General features: G+C 34.2%; 1 protein-coding gene across 1 annotated transcript; it reads left to right on the forward strand.

Moving 5' to 3' along the window:
• The first annotated feature begins 2,993 nt into the window (after window positions 1-2,993).
• LOC121409446 (b(0,+)-type amino acid transporter 1-like) lies at window positions 2,994-24,614 on the forward strand. The gene is made up of 11 exons (XM_041601379.1): window positions 2,994-3,246; window positions 11,625-11,870; window positions 13,936-14,061; window positions 14,739-14,844; window positions 16,344-16,388; window positions 17,217-17,340; window positions 17,946-18,058; window positions 19,536-19,632; window positions 20,694-20,846; window positions 23,888-24,059; window positions 24,493-24,614. The coding sequence occupies exons 1-11, from the start codon at window positions 2,994-2,996 to the stop codon at window positions 24,612-24,614; spliced, it is 1,557 nt and encodes a 518-aa protein (XP_041457313.1).
• The last annotated feature ends 1,553 nt before the right edge of the window (window positions 24,615-26,167 follow it).

Genomic DNA, 26,167 nt, shown 5'->3' on the forward strand with positions numbered 1-26,167 from the left:
CGAATGAAGATAACTTTTATGTTTCTGAATGCTTGTTAATATGATTTAGGTTCTCTTTGGTCGAATTCGGCCATGGTAATATAATTTCAGAGAAATTATATTAATGTGATTTTTGAAATACCATTTAACAAAAAATGTATTATGAAAATATTGCCTCTTTCTAATCAAAGGATATTGTTTAGTTTGTTCAACCCGAAGACATAATTGCAATGTAATTGTTTACATACCGTACCTGAATACTATTAAAAGTTCGGAACTCGCGCACTCGTTATCATATTGCAAATACTCCACAAGTAATGTTGTATACTCTATAACGACATAATAATATGATTCGATTATTTATACAAGGCGTCAAAGAGGGGTTGATAAAAGTGAAGATAATGACATGAATTTAAAGACTCAAGCTGTATAAAAACCTTTATCATAATGACGAGAAAAAGATGGACCTTTCACGATTCCCATCACAACTTCACTATTATTAGCTGCAAGTGGAACCGTAATAAGCCAAACTATTATTTTTATTATTGCACTCTACATAAACACATGATAATTAACACGGATCTTCTCTGTTATTCATTTGTTTATATTTCAGAGAAATTCGATGATATTTTAGGCATGTCAAGATTCGTAGATAGTTTATTAAGGACTAGAATAAAATGAGTCTGCATTAAGATTTAAAATGTTGTCACGTGTATTATTATTAATTAGTTATATCAAAAGTAATGTATAAAAAATGGAACCTTATCTACATTCTGCTTCTAAGGTTTCCTCCACTTTTCCATTTTATGTACTTTAACATGTATTAATATGTATTGATTAAGAATGCTTGCTATTTATATATAGTCTACGTGTGAAATGGTTGCTCAGCTTAGTTATGTAAGTTATCAAAGTTTTGTAACATAACGGATTTGTGGAAATAAAACCTAAATGAAATGAAAATTGTAAATTTTATACATAGCCAGCGTTAACAGCATAGCGACGATAAAATAATCTCGTTATCTCTAAAGCCTAAAGCCTATTTATTCAAGCACAATATCTAACCGGCAAACCAAAATAACCGATGATTTGATAAAATTATGAATTTATGATAACAGTTTATGAGCAATTTTTTCACCTAGTATCCTCTGCTGTATAACAGTTTATAATTATTTATATTCATGAATGCAAATGTAAATATTATGAGGAAAACATTTCAAACAATTTGATTTGGGTTAACAGCTGGGGGGGGGACTTGTTGGAAGTAAGCATGAGTCCATACTTTCATGAGTGATCTAGGAGTCTATACAAGGGTCCAAGGGGTGGCAGGACATAAAATAATATAATAATGTTTTATTTACCCAGGGTAGCCACTTCAGTTAGGAAACTGCCCTACCAGCGGGCCCTCCATAACATAATAATGCTATTATTACCATTTTCCAATCTAAATGATGAGCGCCTAGCAAGAAGGCAGAAGGTCTCATCTTTTGTAAATCTTTGGTATGGCTCGGCCGAGGATCGAACCCACGACCTCCCGTTCATGAGGCAGACGCTCTACCACTGAGCCACCATGACTTATTATGACCAGTAGAATCAGGGGCGGATCCAAGATTTTCCAAGGGGGGGGGGGCACTGGCCGGTTGTACCCCCCCACATCCGCCAGTGAGTAGAATCAATTATTGATATCTATTTTTCCAAATGAAAATTCTAAATTCATTCACATGGGGGATTTTATCATACGAGATAAGACACGGCGACTGGATAGGCTAAGTCAGCAAGGCGTTCGCTGATCAAGGACAAGGTCTACCTTCAAAATATTCACTCATTTTATAAACATTGGCTGGTAGTGATAGGTGGTGATAGGTGGTGAGAGCTCTTGTAAACCTTGCTTTGTATACACAATTTTTCAATCAGAAAATCTCATCTTATCAGTGGCGTACCATGGCGTACATTGGGGGCATCAGCAAAAATTTTGAGTCAGTGAAGCGCGCTCAATTGCCAGGTATACTGACCTAATAGAGACATTTGATAGGGACTGTGCCATTAGATATGTATCTCACTGATCAAATAATTGAGCGCGAAGCGCGAGCTAAAAAATTGATATTCAGACCTAAAAGGGATATTTCAAGAACTATTTTTAAGAATCCAGTAAGAGTTTAAATATCTAACCATATAGTCATTTAATGCTAGTACCAAGCGCTTGCTTGATTACTTCTAAACACAATCATGAAACACTTTTTTTTGAGTTATTGTAATCAAGATTAACATAAGCATATCACAAATCAAATATTGCGAGTGCGAAGCCCGAACTAAATATTTAGGAAATTCAGACCTGATGACGGACATTTAAAGGCTTGTTTGTAGAAATTCACGAAGACCATACGTATTTTACAAACCAAATGCGCGAAGCGCGAGCTAAAATTTTTTGATAATCAGATCAGAAAAGGGGACATTACAGGGACTTATTTAAGGAATTCATGAAGAGCAGACATATCTCACCAATCCACTAATGCGAAAGTAAGCACGGACTGGAAGTATTTTATATTTAGACTTTAAAAGAGGGCAATCACTTTAAGGAAATGATAAATCGAAGTGAGAGGAAATATATTTGGTGTATAGTGACTTGAAAATGTGATGTTTTAGTACGGCAGCATTATGTATCTCGTTAAAAAGACAATGCGAGCACCAGGAACATTGAAAACATAGGCCCTGAGCAAATTTTGTTTCATAATGATATGAAAAAATATTTCTTATGTAATATAGCATAATGTACAATAATTTCTTCTTTTCTTTCTTTTCCTTTCTCCCTCTTTTTCTCCTTTCCCCGTCTATTCTTTTTGCCAGCCGATGGGGGTGGGGCACGTGCCCCCTATTCCCCCGCAGTTACGCCATTCGTGTGAATTATTAATCCTGTATCCGGAAGCAACTCCTTGTGAAATCCAAATATTCCGAAGTGAGACCAGTCAATCAAGTCTATTGGAAAGTAATTGATCTCACTTGCAAAGCTGGTAGGGAAGATGGAGGTCGGAGACAAGAACCGGCATCGGACTGGTACGATTCTCAGTGTATTATCGGCTAAACTAAAGAGGAAGAATAGAGGTCAAGTCACGTTGTCCAGGAGATTAGGACTTGGTAGCAATGTATCCCTTCTCATTGGTATAATGATCGGTACGGGAATCTTCGTGGCACCCCGAGGTGTCCTGAGATACACCGGGAGCTTTGGCGCTAGTCTCTTAGTATGGTTCCTCTGCGGTCTCATTGCTATGATAGGTAAGCCAACCAATTTCAATCCGCGCACATGACGCTCGATCGCTTTGTTATCTAACCTTTCATCTAATACTCGGAAAGGTAATCAAGTTGTCTTGCCCAAACCTAATACTGAAAAATGCAAACGTTCATTTCAGTATCGTTGTGGAAAATTATCTAACAATTTACCTCTATACAGTGCGTCCCAGAAAAAAACGAAACGAAACCGAGATTCAGTGTAATATTTTGCTATCATGATTATATATTTGCTTTATGAAATATGCATGAAAGAAAATATATTTTTCTCTTCTTTCATTTAAAGCCCATGTCAACTTTCATTATGCATGCTTGACCGAGTTAGAACAATGGAAAGTGGTGTTACCAAATTCATTTGAACGAGCAAGTTGCGAGTTGAGTTAGTTTTTCTGGCTTTTTATGCTGTCTTTTCGGAAAACAAAGATCATGACTGAAATATTCATTTTTTTTCTCTCTTCTTTCATATGAGACATCATTCGTTTAAATATGATTGACGCATATTCGAGATAAAGTCGCCTGAAAACACGCTCGATTACTACCTTTTTTGACGGATATCGTTGAAAAAGAAGCATTTAGTTTTCCCAACAAAGCATCAGACGATGGTCTAACGGTGAATGATTTCGGGCCGGGGAAGGAAAGTCCTTTATTGTTGTTATTTATTTGAAATAAGCTATGACACTGATTGGAGATTGGAGGTTAACGGCGTAGATTTTTTTTTTTTTTTTTTTTGGGGGGGGGGGCTGGATTCTATGTCAATGGTAATTCAATATTACTAATTTTGATAATTTTGTATCTCAAACCTCTTTCGGTCGTTTATTCATCGATACATTTCACAGGGGTTTGGCGAAGAAGAAAAGAGGTGCATCACGTTTTGCAAGTGCAGAGAGGAAAGCCGCTTTTTGGCTCGGAAGGTTGTTCTTTTTTACTGGGTCACCCAATCCAACTTTCCGCTGACCCTAGTCTTATCCAATAATTTTAAGTAACTTTTTAAAAATTTGAAAGAATCCTAAAATCGTATTCAAGTCAACTGTAAGATCGCACTCACCGTGTATTGTCTTCCGCTTTATTGGGAAAACGGATGCTTGTTTTCAACGATCCGTCGATTAGGTAGAAATTTAGCATGTTTTCAAGTAATTATCAAAATTATTGCTATTGCAACAATAAAAGGGCTTTCCTTCCCCGGCCCGAATAGTTCGCCCATTCACTGTTATAGCCCTGACAAAGTGATAGCGAACGAACTGAAGTTAGATCAAATGGAACATTGACAAAATGAGAGCAGACCAAGTGCTTATTAGACCAATTGGCTATTAGATCTAAAGGTAATAGACGTAATGATGTTGGACAATGTGGCTATTGGACCAATTGAAAAAATGCAATTAGACTAAATGATAATAAACAAAATGGTTATTAGACCAACTGGCTATTAGACGAGATGGTAATTAGACGAAATGGTAATTGGACTATGTTGATGGTTGACTAACTAATTGGAGACGATATGATATTAGACCATGCGATAGTGGGGAAAAGGGCAGTAGATGAAATGACAATAAACCGATAAATATCCATACAAAGAGTTATCCGGATTTCCAAATCACTTTATTTTCTTTCTCGTGTTTCAAAATACTTAGTGAAAGCATATTTTATATCTTATCTGTAGCTCGAGTCCTGAAGAAACTACCGCTGCGACATTATGCGTTGCGACATGTGACATTATGCGTTAGAAAAACTACGACATTATGCGTTGATTGCGACATTATGCGTCGGACGCTCTTGGCATAATGTCGCAACCTGCGACATTATCGGTTGTAATAAGCCCATTGTCTGTTGCTTTGTAGGGAAAACGAAATGCTTGTTTTTCAACGATCCGTCGAATAGGTAGCAATCTAGCGTGTTTATAGGCAACTTTTTCTCAACCATGCGTTACGCATGATGTGACACATGAAAGAAGAAAAGATTTCAGCCATGATTTTGGTTTTCCGAAAAGACAGCATTAAAAGCAAGAAACATTAACTCAAAATCGCAATTTGCTCGTTCAATGAAAATTTGATTACACCACTTTCCATTGTTCTAACTCAGTCATGCGTGCATTATGACCATTGAGATTGGCTTAATGAAAGAAGAGCCTGAGAAGCATATTTTTCCGTTCATGTACATTTTATGAAGCAAATTGATCATGATAGCAAAAAAATCAAACCGAATCTCGGTTTCATTTTTTCTGGGACGCACAGTACATTAAAAAACTTAACAACTTTTGTACATATAAAACAAAACTAAAAATACCTGTTAAATGGCATGATGGTTTTGAGTTAATTAATGTTTCTGGTTTCGGAAATTAAAGATCATGGCTGATGAAATATCCATATTTTCTTCTTTCATGTGAGACATCATGCGTAAAGTGATTTTGCACCACAACTTCATTAATTAATTCTCTTACATTTTTATATCAATTTTGTTCTATATGTATTTATTAGTAATTTATCATATATATTGTAATGTTGATTTAATCAATTTATCTTTAGGAACCCAGGTTGGCTGTTTATAGCCAATCTGAAACGGGTCTATCCCTATATTGTACACAATTTCTTTGTTATCATGTAATGTTTATTTTATTCATATTTATGTATTTTTTAAATCGTAAATAAAACCAAACCAAACCAATGGTATCTAAGAATAAGATAAAGGACATTCGTACTTTGACTTGGTGGATTAGACAAATGTTCTAGTTTATTTTCTTCAGAAAAAACCATGATGATTATTAATTTTGTTTAAAGTGATTGCCAAAATAAGGACTATAGTGATTACGTGATTATGATAGTTTGAATAAATTATTCGATGCACCATACACGAATGATATGACAAACATTTTTCCCGATACCTGATGAGAATTAATAACATTAATTATTTTTTTTTATTTATTTATTTTTTTTTGCCCTTTTTCTGAAAAAAAGAAAAGGAATTTTGCGCATTCAAGATTACGTAAAACAAAAAAATATTGCGCCTTGATGGTCTGCGCAGGAGCCTTATTGATAGTTAATCTCTCTTTTCCTTTGTTGTTCAACAGCTTAAGTTAGTTTAGGTGCTATTTTCGTCTTCCTCTTGTTGATTTGTGGATCTTTTTGAATGGTTTGGCTGCGGTGAAGTCATTTTTTTTCCCAGAAAATAATCTATTTCCTTCATATCAGATTATGCTTTTTTATTAGGCTGATAAGAATAAGTATTAACGAAAAATAACCAAGAGCATCGGGTGTTAAGGTATAGGGAGGGGAGGGCGTTACACAATTTAGAGTGTCCTATGTTTGAGTTAGGTACGTCTTTTCGTGGTCAGTTTTCGTTTGTGTCGTTTGTCTTTTTTGTTGCTTGTTTCTTTTCTTTCTCTTTCTTCTTATGGTCAGTTTGCAGTGACACTTTGATCATGATCGACTTCGGGTGGGGTAGGCCGTGGAGGGAGCCATCCATTTCTCATCCTGTGTAGTATCTTTTCAACATATCCTTAAATGAATAAGTTTGTTTGTAATTTTATTTCTTTAAATGTGAGGGGGATTCGAGAGAAAAATAAGCGACAAAGTATTTTCAAATGGTGTAAGGACAAAAATGGGCATATAATCTTTTTACAGGAAACTTTTAGTACTCAAGGAATAGTTAGGAACTGGAGCTCATCGTGGGAGGGAAATTGCATTCATAGCCATGGTACAAATCATGGTAAAGGAGTCATGATACTTATTGCTAGAGGGGTCAACATAAAGATAAAACATACAATTATTGACCCAAATGGCAGATATATTTTCATAATCGGTCTATTGCAGAATCAGCAGGTTGTACTGGGAAATGTTTATTTTCCTGTAGGAAGTAAAGAACAGGAGCAACTAGATTTTTTGCAAAATATTTCCCAGATTTTGAAGGAGAAAGAATTTTAAAATAAACCTTTTATTATAGGAGGGGATTTTAATATGATGAGGAATGTACTTTTAGATTACAAAGGAAGTAGCATTAATAAAAGACAATCTAGGCTTAGTATTGATTTTGAAAGTTTTTTGAATAATCATAAGGCAATAGATATATGGCGATTTAGAAATATCGATAAGATGCAGTACACTTATCATCAACAAAATCCTTACATGCAGAGCAGATTAGATTATTGGGTGATATCAGACATTTTTGTTGAAAAGGTATCAAAATGTGAAATAATACGGGCTTTGTCGCCTGATCATTCTGCAATAGAATTAAATGTTAATTTTGCCGTTACTCATCCTGTTATAAAGACAGGATACTGGAAATTCAACAATAGCCTATGTTACGATGCAGAATATGTTAAAAGAATGAAAGAGGAAATAACACGTCTAAAACTTCGGTTGTCTGAAGAAATTATGGATAATAGAATACTGTGGGATTATGTTAAAATGGAAATTCGAAATTTCACAAGAAAATATTCTAAGAAAAAAGCTAAAAAAAAAAAGAGAAGGTTGATAAGTTAGAAAAGGAAATTATGAAATTGGAAGAGGAGGTTCAATTACAGCAAACACCATCGAACACAAATGATATTTTGATTGATCTTTTGGCAAGAAAAAGAAGTGAGCTAAAAACAATTTATGCGTACTTAAATGAAGGTATAAAAATCAGATCTCGAGCCCCATGGTTTGAAAGTGGAGAACGAGAAACTGCATATTTTAAACAACTGGTAGATTATAATGGTCGGAAGGGTTTTATTAAAGAACTTAAAGTTAATGGAAATGTAATTAAGGACGAAACTAGTATTTTAAAAGAAATCAAAGAATTTTATTCTTCTTTATATTCTAAAGGAGAGGTAGAACCAGGTGATTATTTTTTTCCTAGTAACTTACCAAAATTAAGCGAAAACCAAAAGAATCATTGCGAAGTGAAAATAAACCAGGGGGATTGTATTGAAATTTTAAAAGAAATGCAACTAAATAAATCACCAGGAAATGACGGTTTAAATGTCGAGTTTTATATTACATTTTGGCAGGTAATAGGTGACCTAGTCTTAAAAGCTTTTAAGGATGCTATGAAATATAAAGAATTGTCACCGTCACAAAAACAAGCAATAATTACAATTATACATAAGGAAGGTAAAGATCCGATGTTTATTAGCAATTATAGACCAATTTCCTTGCTGAATGTAGATTATAAAATCCTAAACCAAAATACTTTCGAAAAGAATTAAGACCATTTTGGATAATATTGTGTCTGGCGACCAAGTAGGTTACTTAAATAATAGGAATATTGGCGATGCTGTAAGAATAATAAACGATATGATTTTTCATACATCAAATTTTAATAAACCAGGATACTTAGTTGCAATCGATTTTGAAAAGGCGTTCGACTCAATTTCACATTCCTTCCTCCAAAGGTTGCTTAAATCGTTTGGTTTTGGGCCGATTTTTAGTAACTGGGTTAACGTTCTTTACACCAACTCGCTGAGTTGTGTCTTTAATGGGGGGAATCGACCGGTTATTTTGCAATCGAGAGGGGGCTAAGACAAGGGATTCCCTCTCCCCTTACCTTTTTATACTTTGTATAGAATGTTTAACGCACTGTATTCGTAATGATAATCAAGTAAAGGGTATTCGATTTGGTGAAACGGAAATTAAACAAATACTCTATGCTGATGATATGACTATATTCGTAGAAGACTTAGATTCAGTATATAGATTAGAATTAATTCTTGAAAAATTTAGGAAGACATCTGGACTTAGGATGAACAAAAATAAAACGTTTATTTTGCCTCTAGGACCCTCTGTTAGCCTTACTCACCCTTTCCCTTTTGGGAGACAAGTTGATATGGTTAAAATTCTAGGTATTGTCTTTTCATTAAATCCTGACGTTGCTGAAGAAATGAATTATAAAGAAATATTAAGCAAAATTAAAAAGTTATTAAATTGGTGGAAACAGAGAGATCTAACTTTGTTTGGAAAGATTCATCTGCTTAAAACTTATGCATTTTCTAAATTGATTTATGTACGTTCTTTAACGCCTATGCCGGAATGGGTTTTTTAAAGAAATTGAAGAAATTTGTTTCGACTTTTTATGGCGAGGAAAAGATAAAATTAAAAGAAACACATTGTATCTGGGATATAAACAAGGGGGAATAAAAATGCTCAATTTTAAACTCTTTGTAATGGTACAGAGAGTGATGTAATGGGAGAGAGTGATGTGCATGGGTCAAAAGACTGGTAAACGGTGATCAGAAAGTGAAATGGAAAAAATATTTCAAATTTCTGCTAAGACCATTAGGTGGTAATTTAATATTTTACACCTGACATGATCAATATGAAAATTCCAAAGTACTACCGGGAAGTGTTGAGTATTTGGTTTGATATAACTGTATTCATCAAAAAGGACATAAGTAATAAAAGAAATGAATTTTTTTTCAATAACAGGTATATTAAAAATGCAGGAAAAGCGTATTTTCATGAAAATATTTTCTTAAAAAAACACATACAAATTACACCATATTGTAAATGAACATGGTGATCTTAAATCAAATACTTACTTTAGATCTATGGGCTTAAATGACGACGAAATAGTAACAATTAATGAAATATTTGCACATGTTCCTGTGGAATGGAAAGACGATTTAAAAAATAAGTTAGTTGATGGTTTGAAGATTGAATTTATTTTCTCTAAAAATGTTTTCCAGTTTGAGTCAGTTTGTTCAAAACAGCTGTGTAGATGCTGTATAAGCAAAATTGCCGACACTCCTGTCAGTTTTTACAATCTCGAATCATCATATAACATGTCTGAAAAAGAAATCGAGAAAGTATTTTATCGTCCAAGATTTTGCACATTAGATAATAAGCTAAGAGAGTTTCAATATAAATTATTATACAGTATTGTCTTTGTTAACCACCATTTATATAGGTTTCGTTTTACATCGAGTAATGAATGTTCTTTTTGCGGTAAAGATGAAGAAACTTATAGACATATTTTTTATGAATGTGAAATGGTTAAAGTATTATGGAGATTGTGTAGCAATATATTAAAATTTCCGATTCTTAAAAGCTTACAGTGGAAGGATATCCATGTTGGATTAGACGAGACAACAGAAAATAGACAATTATTAAATCATATCATTTTACTTATCAAATTTTTAATATATCACGGAAGGGGGAATCATAAACTACCAACTGCTGAAGAGATTCAAGTAAAGCTTTTTAAAAGTAAAGAAGAAGAAAAGAAAATTGCTATAGAGAGAAAAACATTAACACAGCATTATAAAAAGTGGGAACACCTAAAAAACAATTAAGAAGGATGAGAGAGGGATAGTTTTGCCCGGTTTCCACACGTGCGGGGTTGGCTGGTCTTTCTGTCACTGTAGACTGTCCTCTTTTTATTACTTTGCTTGTTACTTCTTTCCTTTCTTTCTTTCTTTCTTTTCTTTTTCTTTTTTTCTCTCTTTATTTTCCTTCCTTCTGCTTTTCTTAATTTGTTTTTGTATTTTTTTTGTTGTTGTACTGTCTAATTGTTTTATGTCTCTTCTGTGTGTGTCTGTGGGGGGGGGGTGCACTCGAACCCTTTTCCATTTTTTTTATTGTAAATTTCATTCAGTTTAATCAATGTTGAGTAATAAATTTTCTACATAACTATTGTATGATTTTGTGAATTTATATTGGTTATAAGTGGTTAATTTTTGTTACTGAATTTATCCATTGTATATGATTATGTTAATACCATGAGTATTTGTACGATGATTTGTATTGAACTGAATGATTAATAAATACTATTACAAAAAAAAAAATAACCTTCATTCTCCTATAACTGCACGGTGTAAAAATGCAAGCATGCCTATGATGTAAATTTATTTTCAGCGTTCCATTATTTGTTTCCGGATTGCCAGTTCAAGAGAACATCTTTAAACGTCGGCTTATCACAATATAATACAAATTTATATGACAGCCTTCAGACAACTTTTTTTGAAATTGATGTTGTTGATGTTGAAAAAACCCATTTTAAATATGATGTTCAATGCCCAATTAACATTATAATCAAAAGATGCCAGAAGTTACTGTAAATTCTGATTTCAAATTGCGTGTATTAATCACTGGCTTACAGATGGGAGGTGCCTGGGGAGGCAACCCCCCATGTTTCACGAATAAATAGGGGAGGGCAGAACAGAAGAGAAAAGGAAAGGAAAATAGTGAAATTTTATCATATTCCAGGAATACTGTGTCAAACTCTACCCAAAAAATTTTGAATAAAAATGGTAAAATTTTATTCGCTCGCTTATAGCTCTTTTTAGAACTTTCGCTCTATCCGTCATGCCCGACTCCTCCATTTTCTTTTTGCTATTTAAGCTTCTTGTCTTAATCATCTTTCTTCTAATGTTAAGTGTTTCTCTCTATTTTCGTTAGGTTCCCTTATTTTCTCAGAGCTTGCTTTGATGTTCCCTAAGTCCGGCGGGGACCACACTTATCTCCAGGAGACCTACGGCGATGTATTAGCCTTCCTGCATGGGTGGGGTGCCGTGCTGGTTGTCCGACCTATAACGTTAGCCATCGTTAGCATAGTGTTGGGTGAATATATCATCTATCCATACTTCGATGACCTGTGTTATCGGGATGAAACGATGGTCAAACTACATGCGGCTACATTTATTAGTAAGTACAGTTTTTTGTGAGGGGACAGATGGACGGCGAAAGAAAATGTGTTTGGGCACAAGACAAATTTTTTACAGGTTTTTCAATTCTTTAAGAAGGGAAGGTGATATTTTGGATCACTAAATGCTTGAATATGACGCTTGTAAAAACACTGGCATAAATCCGGTCCGAGAAGAGGGGGGGATTTATGAAATATACTGACCTAAAAAAAAAAAAATTGGACACCCCACACCAAGGGGCCATGCACACGGAGATATATAACCATGCATGTACATAATACCATCGTTCAGTTAAGGGCCTATGATTATTCTTTTTGATGGCTATAAAGTATTGAATTGCAGTTAATATCAATATTCGAGCGAGCGAAGCGAGACAAAATGGTGTCCAAAACCTCTTTCAAGTGCATGGTGTATAATTATCATATCACGGGCAATGTATACGTTTATACTGTAAAGGTGAATATTGCCATATTTCGGTTAAAGGCCTATCATGCTTTTTTATAATTTTGATGGCTTTATTGTACTGGAATTGTTAGGATATAAAGTAATAAATTACAGTAAATATCAATATGCGAGCAAGCGAAGTGAGGGAGCAAATTTTTGTAATAGTTAGAAGACAGAATGATGACCAAAATCGTATTTCAAGGGATGTGTAATAATTGTGGGAGAGATGCAGGAGTGAGCGTAGTACAGTATATGGTGAACAGTCCAGCATGTAGCACTGTTCCATTCTGTATTGTTTGTTTATACCATCTATAATGTCATCTATGTTTGTATCATAATTTGGTCAAATAAATAAATAAATGAATGAATAAATAAATAAATAAATAAATAAATGAATAAATAAATAAATAAAAAATAATAATAATAATATTTTGTTCAATAAAAACTCATTTGCTCACTGGTTAAAGATGAGAATGAAAAGAAGGGATCATGAACCGGGAATAAGGGTGTTTTATGATTGATTATAGGTATCTCAGGAAACAATATATACTTCCAAAAAGGTGGAAATACTAAAATCGTGAAAATTAAAAGAAACATATTGCAGGAATGAAAGATTTTGAAGTCTTCAAGATTATTGGAAGATGATGCAGCATTCAAAATTTGTAATGAAATTAATATTTGAAATATTCATTAGATTGTTATGGATTTTAAGTGATTCTTCTTCTTTACATATTTATATTCTTATAACAAACTGATTTTGTATAAATTTATGTTTGCCAAAATTTGAGAAATTTGTGAAATGGAAGAAAATAAATGTTTATTTGAATTGTGTATGCCTATATTTTTTGTACAAATTATCCCCCGCTTCCAAAAACGATGCTAGGATAGTATGACCCCTAAAACATACACGCCAGTGTATTCAAAGGATGTCTTGATTGGTTTATGATCAGTTATAACCATATTTAAAAATCGTTTGTATCTGATTCATAGATGGATGTATGAATACCGATGCAGGGGATATAACATTTGTAATATGCTAAACGTATTTATAGGGATTCGTCAAGGCGAAAATCCTTTAAGATTAGATTGAGGGCGGCAGAGGAACGACCGCGTGAGAAATTTGGCATTATTAGAAGGCAAAAACTGGGTAAATTTAAGCACTCTGGTCCCATCTAAAGATGAATCCATACATTAACAGTAGAATTGTCGTTTGATGATTGAAAATGAATATACTTTCTGTCTTGAAAAGTGTGTGTGTGTGTGTGTCGGGGGGGGGTGATTGTACATGCCATCCCCCTCTCTGAAAAGCGGGGATGGATGTATCCCCCATCCCCGGGATTTACGCCCGTGTGTAACAGCATATTATAGCCCTAAATTCTGTTACAAAGATGGGCAAATGCCCCATGCCCTCCTTTGTGCCGCCACCGGTCAGTCAAATCTTCATCAGTAAACATCATCAGTTAAATTATTGTCCGATCCTATTTCAGCGGGCCTTTACAAAAAACACAAGCTTCAATTCATAGATTACTCCTGACTTCACATGGTTATCAGCAATACAATGAGTTCATACTTCCGTTATTTTGAATCAATTGAATGTTCTCTTTTTTCCTTGGTAACTGCAGTTGTCATGATGCTAGTGCATGGTTCTGGATTAAAGCTCATATCAAAACTTCAAGTAGTATTCACCAGCATCAAGGTCGTTACACTCTTGCTCATCATCATCGACGGCATGATCAACATCTCAATGGGTTCGTATACATTCGTTAGGGGATCGTTTTGCTTCTGCTAATGGTTTGTTAATTTGTTGAGGGGAGTATCACAAATGAATGTTTACTAACTACTATAGTATTGGTTCAAAGACGATACCCCGTGGGATGTTCGCACGGTTTTAATAGGCCTATGTCATCATCATCGTCGTCGTCATCATCACCATCATAATCATCATCACCACCACAATCATAATTATCATCATCGTCATCATCATTATCACATCGCTATCGTTATCACCCTCCTTCTACTTGTCCTACTCATCATCATCATCAGCAGCAGCAGCAGCATCATCATCATCATCATCACCATCTTATTCCCGAATGTGTGTGTATTTATTTAAAAAACTAAAAATAAAGTTGTTGAGTTTTCGAAATCAGGTGATACATACATTCATCATACGGGTTCGTATTTTCATTTATAAACATTATTCGTATGCTCGTATAACTTCCGTACGGTTATGGATCTGTTTACATTATGGTACTGTAATTCTGAAACCCCGTTCTGGATTCGTTTTCTCCACTAGAGTAGAATGTATTTATTTCGCGATTGCAAAGTGAACGGACTGCTGTCCTTTTATTTTACACTATATAGAGAGAAAAGGAGAGAACAGAAATTATCTTAATTCAGTAATAGAGTGATGTTTTATTTATTTCAGGGTACACGGATTACTTGGATGTGAATACGTCATTTGAGGGGACAAATAAGAACGCCTTTGCTTTCGGGATGGCCTTTTATCAAGGAATGTTTGCTTATGAAGGATGGTAAGTTTTAGTCTGTTATTATTGCGTTTTTGTTCTATAATTACATATCAAAAAAAATCTCGGGAAATTCTACTTTATTTTATTTATTCTATATTAACGAAGGTGTATGCGCGTTTTAACAAGCCCTTTTAAAAGGCATTTTTTGTGCAAGCTCCATTTCCATTCATTATTTCGTTCATTCATTATGTTCATAATTATTGTGCCAGCTATTATTTCATCAGAACCACTATTTGTTCCAGCTGTGATACCGTTCATTTTGTTTTTGCTGATATTTACATTTTGTGTATGTATAATTTTGTTCTCATTGTGTTCTTTTTAATGAATTTGGAAATGAATACTGAATTGAATTTATTTTTTGTCCTACAGAATTTGCCTATCTCCTCCCCCACCATTTGTTTTATTTTAGAGGCTGGTCCTTGTTAAGGTCTATGTCTGTTATCCTTGCTTTCATGTAGATTTCATACATGATTAATACTCTGGATTTATGAAATTAACTTATACCACATTTTAAAAGAGTACGATTAGTATAGTCATTCACCGAGGACAAATCGTATTTATCATAGTTGAAAATTGATGAGTACAGCATGAGACGACCAACATAGTATAAGCTTGCAATGAATTTCAATTTATTATTTGGTAAATGTACATTTGTTTTTCATCATTATGGAATAATTAAGGAAGACACCCATGCAGTTGCTGAGTGGTCAAAGGCGTCTGACTAAATACATGTCCAAAAATGGTTCGGGGCTTAATCCCGGCCACAGTACTTAATGCCCGTGAGCAAGACATTTAATCAACAATGCTCTTTTATCGTACATTCAAATAAATGAAAATGCTATGGGGAAGGCGGGGTAAATTTGGCCTATAAGGCCAATGATGAACGAGAAATCGATCCACCCTCGCTGTTTTGGCAGAATCGACAGAAAAGGCCTTGCAGTAGACTACCATGCAAAAAAAAAAGAAATCAAAAATATCAAAATGGCCGCCAACCTGTCTATAGTGGTCACTTTCTGTATTTAAAGAATTATATTAATTCCTTATCCCATATTTCCTTGATCCATCATCATAATGACGTATAATTTAATTCATGAAAGGAATAGCACGAAAAGGCAAATGTCAACTTAAAAATCAATAAGTATACTATTCAGTTTTATACAAACATTACGACACCAAAAATAGAAAACCAAACTGACACATCACGTATAATTTACATCTTGATAATTTCTTAGTGATAACCCATTCTGTCAACATGTCTGTTTTCAAATTATCTAACGATGGGTTTAAATAATTGATCTTTGATAGCCAAGAAAGTTTATTTTTAAACAAACATTACAACTACATCCAAGGTCATCCAACCATTATCTTCCTCACCCAAAGCTTTATCAATTGTTGTATCGTAAGTTAAGTGAAAAAAAATAACAAGCTTGAGAGGAGAAAAAAGAACAAGCTTGCACTAGGTAAAATGATTTAATAAAATGTCATTTTTCTTTTTTTTACAGGAACTCTTTAACATTCACAATGGAAGAAATGAAAGACCCTGCTAAGTAAGTCATTAAATCGTAGTTAAGGAACGACAAGATTATAACTTGGCAACTTAACTTAAATTACTATTACTTATTAAAGTAAACGATCACCAACATTTTTGAGTGCAAGAATACAGAAACAGAATCATCGGTCATAATGATAAATACGTGACAAATACATACAAAATATCATACATAAACATTTTGATTTGGTTTTGATTTGATTTTATATCTACATTTCACTAACAAAGTATACAAATGTATAATCACTATTCAGCATTTCATAACAATAAACATAATGATAGCATAATGATTACGATAGCAATCATTATCATGATTATGCTATATGAGATATAAAAGCCAGATATAAATTGCACATGGAAAATTTTATCTTAAAAAATATGTTGACATATGTATATAAACTATTAAAGATATAATATAATATAATATCGTGTTAAAAATGAAATGTGGGAGACCGCCATTTTAAGCTCAAAAATTATATTGGAGAATGAAAGTGAATAGATGAGCTGGAAAGAAGAATAGTCCTTATGTCATGTACGTTAGACGTTGGCCCCTTTTATCAAATAAATGTTGTAAATAATCATTGAAAGTATGAAAACCAAAAGGTGGGTGTTAGGCTTTAATAAGGCTGATACATTATGGCAGGTATAATATTGTACTTTAAGTTTTAAACATTTTAAAATTAAACAACAAATAATCAACGCCGGTCTAATTATACTTCATCAATGAATACTTTGTTAAGAATTGTGCTTTCTTAAATACATTCGATGGATTTTACAAGATTTTTTGTTTCAATATACAATTAATATGATATTTCTTACTTAACAGAACTTTACCAAGAGCCATAATGATTGCCATGCCAACAATTACAGTTCTCTACGTATTGGTTAACATTTCTTATTACACCGTACTAAGTCCGCAACAAGTCCTTATGGACGAAGCAATCGCTACGGTAAGACATCGTTTATTCCATCACACACTTTGGTAAAATCTAACATGATTTAAACTCTCTGTAATCATTTTTAATAGTTAATCTTTCTTTATAATTTGTTTAAAAAATAATGAAAACCTCTCCCTTGTAATGTAATGATATTTCGTGAAGATCAAACCACGTTTGACCCTACTGAACACTGGAAAAGAAATATTTGACTTTTTTCGAATTGAAATTAAAATTCAGTCGTTTCACTTCTAAGAAAATAAAATACAATACTTTAGGAATTCAATTAAGTATAAATTTCATAGACAAAAAGACATTGTTACTTCATTAAACGTTTTAATTTTCTTATTTATTGGGATTTTTATGTTTTATAGAAAATGCCCTTTATCTGATATAGATGAAATTTCAATTTAACATTTTTATTTGGCTTAAACAAGTATTCAATAAATTTAAAAATGTGTAATTTCATTGTTCGTATGAGTTTGGCATGATTTCAATATGTCATCATTATCTCGTTGGAAAGGTATAATACTTCTTTATCCTACTCTTTTTAATATTCCTCATAAGGGAATCACTGTTTCCATGAAGACTACCATCATTTTATTTTTAAATTTCCTCAGACATTCTCATCATTCACACTGCATGGGAAAGGCATTTTACAAAGGTGTTTACCATTTCTTGTTTGCTGTGCTGCAGTTGGGACAGCTAATGGTCTTTGTTATACATATTCTAGGTGAGTATCTACGGATATCTTAATTATTATGATCATTATTTCGTTTGAGAGTGACAGTTCCACCGCCAATGTGAGAAGGGTCTGAACTATCGTCAACAGGGGCGTTAAAGGTCAAGTCCACCTCAGAAAAATTTTGATTTGAATCAATGGAGAAAAATCAGACAAGCACAATGCTGAAAATTTCATCAAAATCGGAGGTAAAATAAGAAAGTTATGACATTTCAAACTTTCGCTTATTCTCAACAAAATAGTTATATGAGCCAGTTACATCCAAATGAGAGAGTCGATGATGTCACTCACTCACTATTTCTTTTGTTTTTTATTGTTTGAATTATACAATATTTCAATTTTTACGAATTTGACGATTAGGACCTCCTTGCCTGAAGCACAAAATGTTCAAGTTAAAATAATGGAATTCCATGTGTTCAGGGAGGAATGAAACTTCATTTCACATGACAATGACGAGAAAATACAAATGTTTCATATTTCATATAATAAAATACAAAAGAAATAGTGAGTGAGTGATGTCATCAACTCTCTCATTTGCATGTAACTGGCTCGTTCATATAACTCTTTTGTTGAAAATAAGCGAAACTTTAAAATGCCATAACTTTCTTATTTTACATCCGATTTTAATGAAATTTTCAGTGTTATGCTTGTTGAATTTTTCTCTTTTTATTCAAATCAAGTTTTTGTTGGGGTGGACTTGTCCTTTAGCGTACGCAGAACTCTCTCAAAAGGGTGATCATAGGCTTAGGAGGCTACGTCATAATGTTTGTCTCTCATTGCCAGACCTTTTACCAGGGGAGCATTAATTGGTGCATTTTGAAATTGTTTTGTCCAAGTTCAAAATTTCTGCTGAAAGATCCATTCTCGATTAAAAGTTTACCACTTGCAAACCTAACGATTAAGACCTCATATACATGTATATATATATCATAGCATTATATTATATCTAGCATTCGTCAATAAGGGGGGGGGGGGGATAAAATTCATCCCCCTCGGAATAACGACCCTTATTTTGTTTTCGGATTAACGAGCATTCGGAATTAAGAATCTTCGGAATTACGAACCTTCGGAATATTTGAACTTTCGGAATAACGTACCTTCGTAATTACCCCCTAATCGTCAAGGATTAATTTCGCAATATTTCAATAGCGCCATCTATTCGAGTATCATTATATGTTGCCTAGTTGACAACTGAGCAAACTAACATATCAATGCCCTGAACGAAAGAGGAAATGAAGCTACTGGTGTTCAATATTTGAATATCTTGAAAAAATTTGAGACTTATGAAAAGTAAACTTATGGTCACACACAGAAAAGCAACATTCAGCTATTGAAGTACTTACATCACATCTATTACGCTGATATGGGATACCTCCAACAATCTAATTTTAACATTTCATTTGTCATGTTTGTAAAGAGATTATGATTCTGATGTATTTCAGTTAATTTTTATTATTAATTTCATTAGAATGGCTGTTGCTCTTGGTCGAGAAGGTCACATGCCTCAGATTGTAGGCATGGTAAACCCAGACACCATGTCACCCAACTTTGCTCTATTCCTCATGGTAAGTTTGGAACCCGTTTGAAACTTGAATATATAAATTTCCACTGAATAGGATCTATCCGTCCAGTTTACTATCGTAACGGGGGGGGGGGGGGGGGTTACCATGATAGAAGCTTTCTGACTTATTGTTAGTTGTCAGAAATTTCTTGCCCATCCTGACGAGGTACAAATACTTGAATACATGTCACTGAATAGGATCCAATCGTCCTTTACTATCGTACAGGGGTGGGGTAGTTTACCCTGATAGAAGCTTTGTGACTCATTATTATTTTTGTAAGTTGTTGTCCATTTTGACGAAATACCCCAATACGATTTGATGGTCTGGAGTCCGTTTCATAAAACTTTTAATAAAAGTTAAAAGCTACTGAGATCCTGCAGTCTGAATGACTGATTTACTGAGTAAATAATAATAATAATATGTCCATTTATATAGCGCAGTTACTATGTGCATATACTCAACTGCGCTTTGATACTTGGTATCATATCTGCTAAAGAAATTCTGCATTTGTTATCATAAAAAAAATCTTCCCCTGTTTTTATTGCAACTACACTCTGAGAATTTAAAAGTTTTTAAAAATGACTGTATGATAATAGATGCAACTATTGTCGCATATCGCATTATAATTATTTTGTATGCTCAAATGCGACTAGAAAATAATTAATACGAAATGACTAAAATAATAATTGTATACACCTAGGCCTAGTTCCTGACCCGTTCATTTAGCCATTGTAATTGATATCTTTTACCACGTAAAAAAAGAACGATGATTGTAATATGACAATGGCATGACCATGTCAGATATTGTCCATTCAAAATCAAATTTAGCCTTCGGGGATCAAGGTCATCAAAATATTTGATCCGATTTTTACATAAGTGCAAACAGGAGAATTTGATATTGTATGATGATGATTTTTTTTTGCTGAACAACCCCTTTTCAGGCAATTACAAGTACACTTTGACGCATTGAAAACTAAGACCAAGATAAAACATAACCCAAGTACTAGATCAAGCTATGTTCTGAATGTACAATTTTCTATTTCTATTTTTTTTTCTTCCTCCAGGGCCTTATGTCTATCATCACTCTTCTCATTCCGGTCAGCTTAGAACATTTAATTGAGTTTTTCAGCTTTGCTATCTGGCTATCATACTTTTTTATCTCCATCGCTGTACTTATCTTAAGATACACAAAGCCAGACCTTCATCGTCCTTTCAAGGTTAGTAGAACGCGTTTCCCTTTTTGAAGAGTGAATGCGTTTATCGTTTTTCTTCTCAGTACTTATCTCAAGGTTCGTAAACCCAGACCCCAATCGTCCTTTGAAATATTAGTGTTCCTAGAACATATTCACCTTTTTGAATAGTAAATTGGTCCTTTTCAGGACCAACACTTGCCCAAGAAAGATGGTGTACCGTGAAACCTACTACACTATTCTTCTTCGCCATGGAAACCTTCAGAATTTATAGATTCATCGTTTTAATCTCAATACTTGTTTATCTTAAAGTACAACAAACTAGACCCCAATCCTTAAAGATCGCGAATCCAGTTTTGAGCAGTGAGTGCGTTTCATTGTTTATCTCAGTATATCTTAAAGGTAAATGCTAGTTTTGGTAACGATATCAAAATGAGTTCGTACAGAATCCAATGAAATGACTACCAAAGTGTCTGTTTGTATAAATAAAACGCATGTGCGAAAGGATTCTGGAAGAAATTGTGTAATTGCTGAGAAATCAGCAAATAAGCACAGGATTCGGGTAGAGCGTCGGGCCCGACGCTCTGAGCAATAATTATACATTGTCCCACGTGCGCTTATCTGTGTTGGGGATCTTCGGTGTGAACATTTTTCAGCGTAGACATGGTAGATTTCAAGATTTCACAAAGTTCAGTTAATGTAACTGTGCAGATCTAGATCCTCAATGATATACTGACAATTAAGCCTTGTTTTACAGACTTTCTCATGAAATCAGTGTTTTCTGCAACTACTGGAATTTCTCTTTATTAACTGCAGGCGCGTAGCCAGGGGGGGCGGTCGCCCCCCAAAAAAAGAAAAAAAAGAAGGGAAAAAAGAGAGGAGAAAAGGAAAAGGGAAGGGAAGAAAGGTAGCTTTGTGTTTTTTCTTTTTATTCTTTATTTTTTTCTCAAAAGAGAAACTCCTTCACTCTTCTTGCTCTAAATTCATATATGAATTTTGCTTCCGCGCTACGCGCGGTTAAATGACAATATTGAAGTTCTCCATTGTTCCCCCACCTTTTCTCTAACCCTGTTTTTCCACCTCAGCTATGTGCTTCTTGCCAGTTAAAGTTAAAATTGTATACATTAGGGCATGAATTTGAGTAAGGTTAGGCCGAAGTAAAGGCGGGTAAAATCTTTATATCAGTTTCTGCCGTCACCTCCATAAAGTCAGCTTCTCCCGCTTTTCAGCTCATTACTATAAACAACCATAATTTGGGGGCAAACAGGTTCCTAATTTAAAAAGAGGAAGGTATGGAATTCGTGTCGTATTAAATAAAAAAGTACAATATTTTTTTTATCAAATTGTATTAAACTTCATGTCATTTCCCTGTATACATTCATCTCCTGTCCTGTTTTGCGCCCTCAGTTTGAAATTTTGAATGACACTTAAGTTTCTTTATATTCAAAATGAAGCACTTCAGGATAAGTCAAAAAAATTAATCATCCTTTATTATATAGATAGATAATTTCAATAAATCACAGAAGTTTCAACTTTATGCGCACTATTTTCCTTGTAATGAAGTTCAATAATCTTAGAAAATCAATTGAATTAGAGACGATTGGGTATTAGAGATATCTAAATTTGATGAAACGTCCGCCCTTTGAAATTTCAGAGTTTCATTTTTCTGCGCGGGGAGGAATATCTTCCTCTACCAATCTTCTCCTCTGTTTTGCGAGTTAAAAATATTCACTGATGCTAAATTGTTTGTCATCAAATCTGATCTTTCCAAAGAAAGTTTCAATATATCTTTGAGAATACCCTTTTCTCGGGACCATTTTTATGGCAAGAAAAATTGATAAAACACTTTAGCTTCCGCGCTTCGCGCGGAATTATTATCATTTTAATTTCCTCCATTGTATACCTCTTTTGTGCGTTCACAATCACTTTTGAAAACAAGGTTCAAAATCGCAATATAGTCAACCGAATTGAAGGTACTAGAGACAAGAGAAACGGCTCCTTTTCATTTTAATTTATGAAACAGTAAAAGCTTCGCGCTTCGCGCGGGAAAACTCCCCCTCCCTGCACCCACCCCTAGGGAGCGCGCTTCGCGCGCTCTGTAAGTGTTGGCACGCTTTGCGTGCATTTACCGCCCCCTCCAAAATGAAATCCTGGCTACGCGGTTGTTATTAAGGTACACCGACTAGAACTAACATGGCTGTCAAGTTTAGTTTCCAGAACGTATTTCTCTTTTTTTTAATGGTAAATGTATTCCCTGTCAAGTTGGGTGTCTATTGCTTATTTTAAGTTACCTCAAACCGGACCTTAATACACTGTTTAAGGTTTGTTTCCACTCCCCCTCCATCATGCTATGTCAATCATTTGCAATCATTATTAGTAAGCATCGTTTTCAAGAGAGGATTCAGAATTTTCTTATTTGGATTAGGACCTAGGAGGGGGTATAGATATTTTTTATGATAATGATGAGGAGGAGAAGGATGATGATGATAATGATGATGATGATAATAATAATAATAATAATAAGCTGGATTTATAGAGCGCATTTTGCCTGTGGATGCAAAGTGCGGCTTTAATTACCATTTAATATTATAGGCGCTCAATATTTCTTCCGACCGGATACCTATCCACCTCACCTGGGTTGAGCGCAGTACAATGTGGGTGAAATTCTCGCTGGAGGAAAACAGGCCATGGCCAAGAATCGAGCCCACGTCTCTCATATTGAAAGACGATATAGTCATAACCACTAGACCACGACTACTCCACAATAGTAAAGTTTGTTTAACTAATTTTACCAGCAAACTAAAACTATTGGGCGTATTTACTACCAAATAAGTGTTGAACAAAAGGACATTGTTCCAAGAATGAATGTAATTGCATTATTATTTCAAGCGGTAGGGGCACCAAAGTAGATACCTCTATTCACAGGGTAGTAAATTACAAAAATTGTGTATCACTTCGAGTCAAGGAGGGAGGGGTGCAGATTACATGCTCCTTTACTGCTCCTGATCGAATGACCACCATCTTTATCAGATCTTTAAAAAAATCATTTTCTTCTCACTTCAAACCAGGTACACTGGTCGCTACCCGTCTTAATGGCTATTCTCTCTGTTTTCTTGATAATTGCGCCATTCTTCGAAGCTCACGGAGTAAATGAGGTTATTGCTGCGACAGTGATTATCGTTGCTGGATTAATTGTCTACGTACCTTTCATCTATTACAAATATCAGCCGCCGTTTATGGGTAACAATAAATCTTCATCTGTTTTGTCATATTTCTTCTAAAATTACCTTACTTGCATATTATGAAATTATTATTATTAAGTATTCAATATGATATGTTAGGATATGTAATATAACGTTATGTTATGTTAAGTTATGTCATGTTATGTTCCACTCTAGTATTCACTCTCCTGCAGAATAGTCCATATAGAGAGCTACTGTCATTTAGGGGGGCTGGTGACTTCAGCCCCCCTTACTTTTTCCAATACCGCGGTACAAAAACGTGACCATAGAATTGTGATTTTTGCATGGTCAGCCCCCCCACTTTGGAAACCATTCCGCGGCCCTTGTAAACCCATCACGTGTTTTGAAGTTGTTGTCATTAAAATCCTCACCTACCATGACGTATTATATGCCATTATTACGAGTCGGTCTTTAATTCTTTTTTTTTTCAGATAAAATCACCATCTTCGTTCAGCTCTTTTTATGCATCGTCAACACGGAATACAAACCTCCTGAAGACTTCCCAATAGATGAAGATGATCATCATAACTCCAAGAGCCACAACCACAATTAACTCATTACCTATATGTAGGGAAAGTGACATAAATCGAATGAGTATCGAAGCTCTATTTTGTGCTATCAGCGATGGTTCAAAATTATGAAGTCTTGCGACAGGCACTCTTAAAAACTTAACCTAATATTGGGTAAAATTGGAACATGAATGTTGGTTGGGTAAAAAGATATTTTAAAATGATTATTTAAATTAAATTAAAAAATACCTAGCAAATATGCATGTTCCCTTGAGTGAAATTCTACCCAATTTGGGGTAAAATTTAACTCAGTGTTTTTAGAATGCACTCACTTTGGAACTTCTGTCTCGCCTGTATTATTCGCAGTCAATTATAACATGGGCTGCTCGAAACATGTATAGCCAGCTTACAGTTTGATGAGGTGATTTTACAAACTGCATAAAATGACTACAGTGCGTATCAAAAAAAAACGGGACAGATTTGAAAAGTCTATAAAATTTTAGTTTCAAATTATTATGTCTATATTTTGGTGTTAATAGGTGCTCTAAGGTCTGGTCTTTCAAATGCTATTAAAAAAAAATAGTTTCGTTCATGCTTGAGCGAACACGGGACGTTTTTGTTGGGGGTTCAAAAAGAGGCTTGCGCCAGAATGGCAGAATATGAGTAATATGATGATCGGACTTCTTGCTTATTAGCAGACTTCCTCTTAACCTTTTCATTATCTTTGCCATAATTTTCAAATCATGCGGTCAAAATTCATTTTCAGATTATTTATTTGCTTGAATTATTCTGTTATTTCTTTTTAATATGCTCTCTAACTGTTAGCTTTGAATATTCCTTCTTCAAGCTAAAATTATTTTTTTTCAACCGAATTATGGGAGAGCATGGATTTTTTTATTCAAATCCTTTCATTATGTGCTACAAAGATTATGGTGCCTTTTGAACAAAGCCACACAGATGGGTGGGCGCTCGGGCTGCTCCCCAAAAAAATTAAAAAAATCTTGACCAAGAAAATAAGTGGACAGGAAATAAAAGGAAAAATAGAAAGTAAAATATATTATTTTCTGAATATTATGTCAAAAACTATCACAAAATTTGATATTGTAATTAAAAAAAGGTGGGAATATTTGCATGCTCACTTCGCTCGCTCACAACTATTTAATACATTTCACCCGATCTGCCATATCAGCTCCTTCAAAATTGACTCAATACACCATTGTCATTGAAAGACATGAATCCCTTCCTGTGTTTCCTGTCAAGCAATTAAACTTGGTCAAGGAATTAATGACCCATTGAAAAATAGATTCATGTCTTTTAAAGGTACATAATATTATTTGTTTCACATAATAAAACGATTTTGATAATCACAAGTTTTCCCAATTAATCATTCAAATCTTCTTGCTTGGGTTGACAAAAAATCTTCTTTTCTCAGTTACTTATGAAGGAAAATTAAAAGGTAAGAGAAGATTAAATGAAAAAACGAAATAATTCAATTGAATAAATAACTTTGTAAATGAAATTTGAGAGCATAATTCGAAAATTGCGGCACAGATAATGAAAAGGTCAAGAGGAAGTCTCCTGATTAGCAAGAAGTCTG

This window comes from Lytechinus variegatus, chromosome 2 (genome assembly GCF_018143015.1).
Source record: "Lytechinus variegatus isolate NC3 chromosome 2, Lvar_3.0, whole genome shotgun sequence".
Classification (NCBI taxonomy): Eukaryota; Metazoa; Echinodermata; class Echinoidea; order Temnopleuroida; family Toxopneustidae; genus Lytechinus; species Lytechinus variegatus.

Excerpts from the sequence above, each read along its gene's own strand:
- LOC121409446 (XM_041601379.1), top strand. The coding sequence starts at position 2,994 with ATGGAGGTCGGAGACAAGAACCGGCATCGGACTGGTACGATTCTCAGT. Across the intron at positions 16,389-17,216 it reads GAAATGAAAGACCCTGCTAA|AACTTTACCAAGAGCCATAA; the intron begins GTAAGTCATTAA and ends CTTACTTAACAG. Across the intron at positions 19,633-20,693 it reads ACTTTGCTCTATTCCTCATG|GGCCTTATGTCTATCATCAC; the intron begins GTAAGTTTGGAA and ends TTCTTCCTCCAG.